The sequence below is a fragment of the Clarias gariepinus genome, chromosome 15 (genome assembly GCF_024256425.1).
Source record: "Clarias gariepinus isolate MV-2021 ecotype Netherlands chromosome 15, CGAR_prim_01v2, whole genome shotgun sequence".
Classification (NCBI taxonomy): domain Eukaryota; kingdom Metazoa; phylum Chordata; class Actinopteri; order Siluriformes; family Clariidae; genus Clarias; species Clarias gariepinus.
The window spans coordinates 2,406,218-2,418,544 of record NC_071114.1 but is presented as its reverse complement, the minus strand read 5'-3'; the positions used below and the strand labels follow the sequence as shown (position 1 = coordinate 2,418,544).

Genomic DNA, 12,327 nt, shown 5'->3' with positions numbered 1-12,327 from the left:
GAAGAAACCTTGAGAGGAACCAGACTCAACAGGGAACCCATCCTCATTTGGGTGATAACAGATAGAGATGATATAACACCATGTGTGTTATGAAGCTGAGAGTACAATATAACAGAAATTCTTTAAATTAACATGAAGTCCAGTTCAAGATAGGGATGAGTCAGTAGGTGCAGAGGGCAGATGGGGTCTGCATCACTGGGAGCACAGGAGCAGGATGTGTAGCTCCAATCATAATAAGGCAGAATTCAGCCGGAGCTGGTCCTTCTTTGGATGCCTCAGGATCCTCACAGGGTTGGCCTTTATCTACTAAAGCTGGTACAATCTCCAGATGCCTCGGAATGGGTAGAAAAGTACAGAACAGATGGAGAGAATTAGCGTAGTTGCCATTCAGAATAGATGTACTGAAGTATGAAGTTATGGGATGAGTTACGCGTATGCTAGATTAAAGAGATGCGTCTTGAGTCTACTTTTAAACTGGGAAACTGTATCTGAGCCCCGAACACTGTCTGGAAGGCTATTTCAAAGTTTTGGAGCTAAATATGAAAAAGCCCTACCCCCTTTGGTAGGAGGGCCAGGACAGTCCACATGTATTCTAGACCATGGTGTCTCAGGCCATTCCCAAGGATGTAGTGGAGCTGTAGGGGGAGCTTTACTATGTTTTTAAAATTCCCCACAATTTTGCACTTTCCGTCTCCACATCCATACCAAGCCACCACACATATGACCTAGCTATTCCCTTCATTCCGGACATGCCAGCATGTGCATGATGTAGCAAGTTTAACACATACTTCCTTCCCTTTGTAGGAATCACATGAACCCCCACAAAACACAACCATCTTTTACACTCAGTTTCATCCTCTGCTGGTGGTAAGGACTCAGGGGAGGTGCTGTTTTCTGAGGCCATCCTTTTAGCACATTTTCTTACATGTACAGTATAATGGCTATTGCTCCCTTAAGTGTCCTTACTTTCCTTAAAAACGGTCTCATGTCTGCAAAGTACACTTTCTAGTGTCTCCTTTGTTGTAACAGCAAGACCTTTAAGCTGCATTACTCCTAGCTTATGTCTTCTCTTGATGTTTGCCCAGGCTAAATTTAAGACTTCCATCCAACCTCTACCTAGCAAAGTGGGACCATTGCTTATTACAACCATTAGCGGTAGCACCCTTTTCTGCCCCTGCTATTTCACTTTTACCTGAGCTGCACCAACCACTGTAACTGGCTGTCCTGTATATGTCTCACATCTCAATCTTAACTGGTTCCAATGTAGGCCTCTCTGTTTTATCCCACACTGCCTTGTAAGTCTTTAGGTATATAATGGAAAGACTGCACCTGGTATTTATTTCAAAATTTACCTTCTTCCCATCTCCTTTCATTCCCACAGTATAGGGGTCTACACTCCTGAGGTGTACTTCACTCATTTTCCCTAATCTGTATGTCAGACACCCTAATGTCACGGTCTCTTCTCCTGAGCGGGCACTAGAGTTCTCACCTGTGTTGTCCTGAAGCTTATGAGACCTGTGTCTTACTGCTTTCCTGAAAGTACACTTTTGCTCTGACACTAGTTTATCTGATTTCACAGTCGTCTTGCCCTTATTGTGACAGGCTCTAGCTATGTGGCCTATTTTCCCACATACATGACATTTCTCATGCTTGACTTTACAGTTAGCTGCAACATGCTTTGATCCTTTACATCGATAACAAGATGGAGTTACTTCTCCTTCTCCTCTGTTTGCAGCAAATGTTTTATGCACATTGAAACACTTTGCACTGGTGCTTGGGTTTTGCAGGTCTTTTTTGCTAGCTGCTTCCACTGAAACTGCGATGGAAAGTGCCTTTTCAAACGTCAGATTATCTTCTGCTAACAAACGCCCCTGGATTCGTTTATCATTAATTTCACACACGATGAGGTCTCTCAACATCTGTTGTAGCGTGCCTCCATAATTGCAATCTTGTGCAAACCGCCTCAGCTCTGCTACAAACTCAGCTACAGACTCATTGGCCTTCCTGGTGTGAGAATCAAACTTAAATCTCTGCACAATTTCACTTGGCTTTGGATCAAAATGGTCTTTCAGTAACTGTTCTAGTTACTGGTAGGTTTTATATTTGGGCTTTTCTGGGCTGAGGAGATTTCTCATTAAACTATAGGTTTGTGCTCCTACAAGGCTGATTAATATGGCTCTCTGCCTGTCTGCGTCGGCAATGTCATTAGCTGTAACAAACTGTTCCAGAATTTCACAATACTCATCCCATGACTGCTGTTTTGCATCGAATGGAGTCAACGTTCAGATAGTTGCCATCTCTTCCTCCCTCCTTCACAAGTCCGAGCAGCGGTATATGTTTAGTTTTTGTTTTTTTTACTCCATGGCAATAACCAACTCGGTCTAGGGATCAACCAAGGTACTGAAATATCCATCCACTGTGTGTGTGTGTGTGTTTGTGTGTGTGTGTGTTTGTGTAGGTGTGTGTGTGTGTACCTCAGTATCTCCAGTGTACAGCGTGGATTCTCCAGTCCAGCAGAGAGCAGCTTCACTCCTGAATCCTGCAGTTTATTGTGACTCAGGTCCAGTTCTCTCAGACTGGAGGAGTTTGAGCTGAGAACTGAGGACAGAACTCTACAGCTCTCATCTGTCAGATAACACACACGCAGACTGGAAGAGAAATGATGAAATATCAGAACACAGATCACACACACACACACACACACACACACACACACACACACACATAATACAGCTAAAGTTTAACATGTAACAGAAATGTGAGTGTGTTTCTTTCAGTTTATTTCCGTTTCTTACAGTTTATTATAAGACCATTAGGTCATGTACATAACACACACATGTGAGAGTGAGCAGCCTACACACACTACACTCTCATCTGTGTTCAAGTTTCAACACTGCAGATATATTTTAACAGCATATTTTATTACAAAAACAAACTATATATATATATATACACACACTTCTATTTAACGTAATACAGTATAATGTAAATCTGGCAACCCTATCAGCACTGTGTTTTATCATGATGCACTCTGAGGGGTCGATTAGCAGATGAACAAAATATTTTAGTTCTACATTTACATTTCAGATTTCGATTTCAGATTCACAGCATTATGTAACAATTAAATATATAAATATGTTAAATACAGGTTAGAATTTAAACTGAAACTAAAACTGTTTGACATAAGTCACTATCTAACTGTATCAGAATGGCCTTAAATGTGCAAAATAATTTAGAAAGAAAAGAGTGTTCAGATTTCTGTCTGTGCTCTTACAGTTATAAATCTGTTATATAAGACATCTGATTTTACACACACTCTGACAACATAAATAAAATACTCACTCAGCTTTTCTGGAGGCTTTGACCACTGGCAGCAGCCTCAGAAGACATTCCTCTGATGGGTCGTATTTACTCAAATTAAACACATCCAGCTCCTGTTCTGAGTTCAGTAACACAAACACCAGAGCTGACCAGTGAGCAGGAGAGAGTCTGGTTCCCCTGAGACGACTGTAATCTCCTCTGTTCAGGTAAGTTTGTACTTCCTGCACTAAAGACTGATCATTCAGTTCATTCAGACAGTGGAACAGATTGAGGGATTTCTCTGGAGATGGATTCTCCCTGATCTTCTCCTTGATGTACTCGACTGTTTCCTTTTTGCTGTGAGAGCTGCTTCCTGTCTGTGGCATTAAACCTCGTAAGAGAGTCTGATTGGACTCCAGTGAGAGACCCAGGAGAAAGCGGAGGAACAGGTCTAGGTGTCCATTCTCACTCTGTAGGGCCTTGTTCACTGAACCCCTGAGGACATCAGACATGGTTGGATTTCTGAAGAAATTTAAAACGCTAGGATTTTGCCCCACTAACACATTTCTCTTTTTAATGATAAAGGACAAAAATATGTATAAAGCAGCCAGAAACTCCTGAACACTCAGATGTACAAAGCTGAAGACCTTCCCCAGATGAAGCCCAAACTCCTCTCTGAAGATTTGGGTACACACTCCTGAGTACACTGCACCTTCTCTGACATCAATGCCACACTCTCTCAGGTCTTCCTCATAGAAGATCAGGTTTCCTTTCTCCAGTTGTTGGAAAGCCAGTTTTCCCAGTGCCAGGATACTCTCTCTGGTCTGTTGAGGATCAGGGTCACATTTCAGATGGTACTTTTGGTCCTTGTGTTTGATTTGAAAGATCAGGAAGTGTGTGAACATTTGAGTCGGAGTCTTGGGGATCTCTCCACTCTCTGCTTCACCCAACATTCTCTCTAGAACAGTGGCTGAGATCCAGCAGAAGACTGGGATTTGGCACATGATGTAGAGGCTTCTTGAAGACTTCATGTGTGAGATGATTTTATTAGCCAGTCTTTGATCACTGATCCTCTTCTTGAAATACTCGTCTTTCTGAGGATCACTGAACCCTCGTACCTCTGTTACCTGGTCTACACACTCAGGAGGGATCTGATTGGCTGCTCCTGGTCGAGAGGTGATCCAGAGGAGAGCAGAGGGAAGCAGGTTCCCCTTGATGAGGTTTGTCAGTAGCACATCCACTGAGGCTGACTCTGTCACATTACACACACTCTTATTCTTATGGAAATTTAGAGGAAGTCGACACTCATCCAGACCATCAAAGATTAACAGGACCTTGTAGGAGTTACAGTTTATTAATTCTAGTTTTCTTATTTCTGGGAAAAAATGATGAAGAAAATTCATCAGACTGAGATGTTTCTCCTTCATCACATTCAGCTCTCTAAATGGAAGTGGGAACATGAAGGTGACGTCCTGATTTGCTTTTTCTTCAGCCCAGTCCAGAATGAACTTCTGCACAGAGACTGTTTTTCCAATTCCAGCAACTCCTTTAGTCAGCACATTCCTGATAGACTTGTCTTTAAAGAGATCATTACATTTGATGGGTGTCTCCTGTGTTGCTGGTCTTTTGGACGGGGTCTCAATCTGTTTCATCTCATGTTCATTATTGACACCTCCACTCCAACCCTCTGTGATGTAGAGCTCTGTGTAGATCTCATTCAGAAGTGCTGAACTTCCATGCTGTGAGATTCCTTCATTAACTCTTTTAAACTTCTCTCTCAGGCTGGATTTGAACATTTGCTGATACACAGAGTACACAAAGTCTAAAGAACAAAGTAATAACATGTTTTATTACTAAATCAATACTGTATGTTCAATATAAAATGTAAAATTCTTACAAATGCTACTGTTTATTCCTGATTCATGTAATAAATATTACTAAAGGAACAGGACCATTGTACAGAGTAACCACAAGCTATATGATGAACAGAACAGAAAAACACCAGGTCATATTCATGATAATTCTTTGTGCAGAAAGTTGCTCCTGGTGATTCCTGACAGTAGGCTATCTGATATTGTTCACTATGTAAATGTCATGATTTGTGAATATGTCAAAAACAACATATCTGAAATAAATAAATCTATATTTTTAAATAAATATTCTCATATGTACATAAGAATCTTTCCCCAAGAAAATGACTTGTCGTGTGAATCCACATGAATCGCTGCTCTGTCTTTCATTCATCTTAAAACCCTTATTTGTCACTATTGAAATGGTGTGGCATGCTCTGAAGGACTATACAGGGCTGATAGTGGAAAAAATTCCTGAGCCTGAACTTTTTTTCCTTGTCCCCGAGGTGAGTAGGGGTGGGGGTACTATGTATGCGACACACTTTTAACACATAACTTGTTGGCCCCTGGGCCCAAATATATAAAGTCTACTGTATATATACCCCTGATCATCTTTATAGTCAAGTGGCTCTTTAGATATTTTCATATTTGCATTTTGCCCCCAGGATTATTTAAGAAAATACAGCATTTTCTTCTCAATATGTTCACTGCCTAGATTGACATTATTAGCCCATCTTAGTACAATCACTGGAAGTAAATGCTACAGATGCTACAGCCATACCAAGACAGGTCAGTAAGTGGCAATAATAGTACTGTCATGATTCGGGTGTAATGGCTGATGGTGTTGCCGTGGGCTTACAAAGGGCAGGCATAAACGCAGAGGGTTTTCTTCCAAGATAAAGAGTCTTTTATTAACAAACCAACTAATTAGACAAAAACGAAACAGACAAAACACTGGCTCTGGAAACGTAACACACTGGGATTCTGAAAACAAAACACACACAGGGATTAAATAAACCAAACACATACGAACTCTGGAAACCTTTAACAGTGAACACATGCTAAATGTTAGAGTACTGGCTCTCTAACCTACTGGAGCCATACAGTACGTTCAGGTTCCAATACTTGCTACTACCTGAGACAAACAGACAGGCTCTAATACTTGAGACATACATACAGGCTTTAACATCTTAGACACACATACAAGCTCAGCGTTATGCTAAAGGCTTTAAAGCATATCTGAAACTGATAAGACTAACACAGACTCAAACAGACAGACGCCAATACATTACTTAAACTTGTAACCAAAGCTCCATAAGGTGGACTGAACCCTAAACCTGGTATGCTTCCACGAGCGACTCACACACCCACGCTCCTCTGAGCGACATTCACTCACTCCCACATTCCTAAGAGCAACCCTCGCACACACATACCCACCTACGCTCCTCTGAGCGGACCTCTCACACACACGCTCCTATGAGCGGCTTACACACATACTCACTCGTAGAGCATACCCAGGCCTCGAGCTTTGATCACACACAGGGAGGTACATTAAGACTCACAAACTCAAAGGCAAAACCAAAAGTACACCTAACCACATTAAACACAGAAAACATATCCTCACAGCCAGTTCAACATAAAACGGTTTTCAAACCAAACAACACAAAAGCCCACTAGACAATATTAATGCTCGACCCAGTTTCCCAGAACTAACAGCTTTTTATAACGTCTCTAATGAGCCACCTCGGCTCAGGTGAACTTCGTCATCACCTGACCGAGGTGCCTTCTGGGAAACTGGGTCTTCTAACATAACTCAAATAAAAAACAAATAACAACCACAGTGCCCTGTAGGGGCAGTCCCTTACAAGTACTCCAAAGTACACAGGAATTAATTAACTAATTGATTATCCTCCGCTAATTTCTTACATAAAGTGACTAGTGGGTGGGCGATATTAAATAACAGGTCAAACTTAGCAAGGAAGGAGCACAAGCAAATTTTTAAATCAGTCAAATGATCGGTCATTGAGGGCGGAATATTATGGCGTTATATTCCTGCCACAATTCTAAACGATTCTCGATTAAAAGCGACTTCTCGATTCTGTACGCTAGCTCAACTTTGTCCAGTGTTACAAAACAGCCACAAAACTATCCAATCACAGACATCCACACACTACTGCTGATTGGCTGTTCCTTCTCCATCACCTGCGCATCTCAGATCTAGAGAAATGACAGATCAATATTCGCAAACCTGATTTTTTTTCCTGCAGCCACAGTACGCTGCACGCCGGAGATCCAGCGTAGTGCCGGAGCGCTATCATCCCTGACAAGAATATAAAGAATAAGAATCTTAACAATAATAATAAGCAGAAGAATCTTTCCCCAAGAAAATTACTTGTTGCGTGAAAATTACTTTAGACTTTTTATTATAATAGTAATCATCATGCTTTTTACTGTTTGTGTCCAGTAATGAATAATTATTTGTGATCTAAGTATGTTATAACTGATCCACCAGAAATGCAACAAAACACAAACATATACTTGCTAAATGAATGCTGCCTTTTACAAAGCGGCGCTTTCACTTTACAAAAGGCAACGTTTTGTGTGAGGAATCAGAGTGTGTTGGTGTACACAGCTAAGACATCAACAGGAGTTCTGGTGAAACCTGGTGTCACCTGAGCCAATTGAAATGACTATTTTTTAATCCCTGAAATCCCCAGTGAAAAAAAATACACTTTGATGTATTACAAATATATTGAAATCCTTGATAGTACACTGCAAATATACTAACAAAAAGTTGTACCGTCAGTTAATATATAAAAAGTATAGTAACATCATGCTTTTTACCAAATTTGAAATTAAACTTTAAACATACTTCAAAATAATTGTATTATAGTACACTTCCCAAAATATATATTATTGGAAAATATACTTTATGTGAAAAGTTGGTGAAAAAAGGTTTAAGTGAAAAAATATGCTCAAAATAATCATTGTACAGGGTGACACAAAAAAACGGGAACTTTTTTACAATCCAATAAAACTAGAAGTGATAAAAGAAATAAATTTTATTCATAGTAATTGAAACCTAAAACTTGCCATTTACAAAACATTGATGGAATTTATAATTTTTTAAAAATTACGTCCTTTAGTATGGAACTCCAAAGTGTTCAAAATTAAATAAATAAATAGGACATGATGAAATAAATCAGAGATTATTGCAGAGGCATTTTATTTAATTTATGCTGTTTTTATTTCAAAATATAATTTTTTTAAAGTCAGTTTTTATTTTAAAATCCCATTTTTCACGTTGGCCTATTTATTTCATAATGCGACTTTTCAGCAGAATCAGTCGTTCTGTCAATCAAGACCAATAGGGCGGAGCCAGCTGTGTGATTGGAAGTATTGAGTTAGGTCTAATGGTGCAATACGTATTCTATGCAGTAGGTGGCAGTACAGTGTGTACTGGTAAATTATCCCTCTCTATCTGATCTGCTAAAATAAGAAGAACTGGCTGAAGTTCACACCAGTCCGCCATCTGCCGTGACTTTTGACTTAGCACACAACTTACTAGTATAAAAATATAACTCAATACAGAAATAAATGCTTTTTAAGTATATTATTTAAAGTATCACTGAACATAAAAACATCCGGATAAATCTATGTGAATTTGATTGTGGTTGGATGAGAAGAATAAACATACCATGCCGACACCCTATTGGTTGGTACACCTGCACATGACGTCACATCACACACTCCAGCAAGGACGTTTAAATGGAATAGCATTTTCGGTTGATAATACCCCTATATCACCTACGCGGTTTCGCACAGTGGCCGTAAGTAGGGTTCATCATGATTCAGCGCAAGTTTTTGCGCTGTAATTACGTTTCTATCTTTCCGCGTGAAAAATTAAACGTGTAATTTTTTTTGCCGGTCCTTGCGGAAGCTTGCAGAACTTCGCAGAACTTCGCAGAACATAAGCGGAACGCCGGCGGGTAATCGCGGCAGCTCACGGTGCCTAACATCGCATCTCACCGTGAGTAAAAGCAAATAGGTGAGATAGGGGTATAAGGTTGTGATAAGTAGACAAAGATGTCTGTGATAGAGACTCAAGATTCGAGCGAAATGTTACAACCAAGCACCAGCGAGGAAGGTAACAGCACCAGGAAGGTAACAGGAATGATATGTGTGTGTGTGTGTGTATATATATATATATATATATATATATATATATATATAAAGAAAAGAAACGTCCCAGGGTGTTTCGTGATGAAGCCAAAGTATCTGCAACAAAGACGAGAACGTAAAGTCAGTCAGTTCAGTCTTAAACTACACGTGGAAGTGTGTGAGTATCACATGTTTACACTTACTTGTTGAACGAGATGTTCTTCAGCTGGAAGAAGTGACTGCCCTGACTACTCTGTACACACACACACACACACACACAGGAAGTCACACACAACTCAACTGTATAAAATTGTGTAGACGTGTGGTGTACTTAAATATTTGAATAAGCCCCCCCTCCCCCCTCCTCTCAGTTTCCCAAAAAAAAAAAAAACACACAAACTCTCCTCTGTCGCGATTGTTTTCAAAGGTGAGGAGCTGGTTAATTTGTTTATAAATATATAAATTTGTTGTTGTTCTTGTTTTACTTTACAGCAGTGATTCCGTTAGTATGCGCTCACGCGAGTGTGACTAGAGATGTTCCTTGCTAATTTTTAAACGGTTTTAAAAACGTTCTCTCCGTTAACGTGTGCACACAGCGCGTGTGTGTGTATTCACCCAGCAGGGGAGACAATTACCTACAATTCCGCAGGGCTAGAGAGAGAAAAACCGTTGGCTCAGTTGTGATGACGTGACGCTCAGTGTCAAAACAAGAAGCGCATGCGTTATACATGATACTCAGTGCTCGTAAACTAAGACAATGCTTATTTTTCAAGTCAATTTTTTAAAAAATACTTTGCTTGTCTTGCGGAACAATCGTAAACCTTGTTACTTTTAATCCGAGGTTTCACTGTAATGCTAATTCTGTGCACTATTAGTACTTAAAAGAGAAACACTGTGATAAGTGCATTAGTGTATCAGGGGATTATATAGAGGAATAAAGGGAGTGTTTACTCTCAGGACTGTCTTCTGTTATTCTGTACAATCAAAAGTCCCACTTTAAACTGAAACACTTTGATATTTATCACTTTTAATGAATTTCTATCAGAAGTTTATGAGTTTACAGGATCTCAGGTGATTGTGTTAATTAGTCTGTTGGTTATTCATGCGCTCGCTGATTTAATGAAAGTTAAGATTAATGTTTATTGAACAACAGTCTGATGTTTATTAGACTCTGTGCTCTTCATTCCTCACACACGACCTGCTTTTAATGGTTACTGGTCTCACTGTCAAAGGGGGCGGAGCCTCATAACAAGCTGATAATAAACTCAACTGCCATCTTAAACATGAATATAAATCAACTGGCGGTCTGAATCCGGACCGTGAGATGCGTCCATCCGGACCACAAAGCCTTTTGACTAATTATATATAAATATATATATATAGCAAACGCTATTTTCTAATGAAAGAAAATGTATATCGGGCACGTGAAGGTCAGCTCAGTAGAGCCATTTGGGTCCTACGGCGCCACGGGTTGCTACACCAACCGATACGTTCAAATGTGCAGTCATGCGTGCATTGAAGAGAGCAGAAAGCGAGAGCAGCGCACAGACAGATTAGCGCAAAAATAAATAAATAAAAAAATCACGTTAAAAAATGTAAAAAGTTGATTTGGAGAGTTTTCCCTGATGAATGGGTGAGAAAATATGCATTCATTCTTCCTGCATCAAGCTCTACAAGGCCTGTGTGTGTTATTTGCTTGGACTCAAAAGTGGAAACATTAAACGCCATTACGAAGCTAAACATAGACACTTTGAAGAAACTTACCGCCAGCAGTCTGAGGTAAGGGCGAGGATAATAAATGAGCTTAAAGTGCAGTATGAACGATCTACACAGGTCCTCTCTCACTCACTCACCGCCCAGCAATAAGCTTATCAATGTTCACTGAGAATACAGGGGATCTTAGGAAAACATAACAAGCCCCTTACAGATGGGGAAATAGTAAAGGAGTTGTTAATTTTTAAGTTGTTGGCAACTTTTAAGTTGTTAATGTTTAAAATAATTTATGTTCTGTTCAGATTTAGAGATGAAGGCATGGTTTCCTTCATCATATTTTTGTCAAACATTGTTACTGGTTTAATTAAATTATTTTGTACCAAAGCAACATAAAGGACAGAACAAAACAGCATTAACATGAGATCCAATTTGTGAAGGATGTAAATTGGTCTGTTTATACATACGAAAAGACATGTTTATCCATATGAAAACATATATTGAATACACCTAAAGCATCAGTGTCTGTTTTGGGTTGTCCGGACCCTAGCTGGTGAGGAGTGTTTATTTACCGGACCTCAAGCAATTTTAGTTGAAGACCCCTGAGCTAGAACGTGTTAGAATGAGCGCTGATATAAATATATTGTTTATGTAACAGTGCATGTGCTTTATTTTATTTTGTTTTATTTTATTTTATGGCAGTTACATTTTTACACAGGGCCAGGTAGGTTTGGACAGCTTTCTTTACTTAATAAATAAAATCATCATTTAAAAATGGCATTTTGTATTTACTCAGGGTTACTTTTGTGTAACATTAAAATTAGTTTGATGATCTAAATCATTTAATTGGGACAAATATGCAAAAACAAACAAACAAAAAAAAGGAAGGGGGCAAATATTTTTAAAGATTTCTCAAACTGTGGTGAGACGCAATCGAGTAAAGCTTTTACTTTAATAACCAGTTTAACAAAGTGTACAGGAATTAAATATGCAGTGTGTGTGTGTGGGTGAAGTGTGTGTGAAGTGTGTGTGTGTATGATGTGTGTGTTTATAATGTGTGTGTGCAGTGTGTGCGTGCAGTGTGTGTGTGTGAAGTGTGTGTGTGTATGATGTGTGTGCGTACAGTGTGCATGTGCAATGTGTGTGCAGTGTGTGTGTGTGTATGTGTGCGTGTGTGTGTATGTGTCGGAGACACCGATGTCACTGCTTAGGGACGTGTGTTCTGGGTAAAGAAATCATCAGCCTGAACCTCTATGAGTAAAGGATCGTCCACTTCAAGCTCCAACTCGTCCTCATGACGAGGATG

General features: G+C 39.6%; 1 protein-coding gene across 1 annotated transcript in view; it reads right to left on the bottom strand.

Moving 5' to 3' along the window:
- Positions 1 to 12,327, bottom strand: part of LOC128542749 (NACHT, LRR and PYD domains-containing protein 12-like) — a 131,063-nt gene that overhangs the window by 89,985 nt on the left and 28,751 nt on the right. The window contains exons 5-6 of the mRNA XM_053512727.1: positions 3,343 to 5,122; positions 2,475 to 2,648 (exon numbers count right to left, since the gene is read on the bottom strand). Of these exons, the coding sequence (XP_053368702.1) occupies positions 2,475 to 2,648; positions 3,343 to 5,122 (1,954 nt within the window). The remainder of the gene's footprint in view (positions 1 to 2,474; positions 2,649 to 3,342; positions 5,123 to 12,327) is intronic.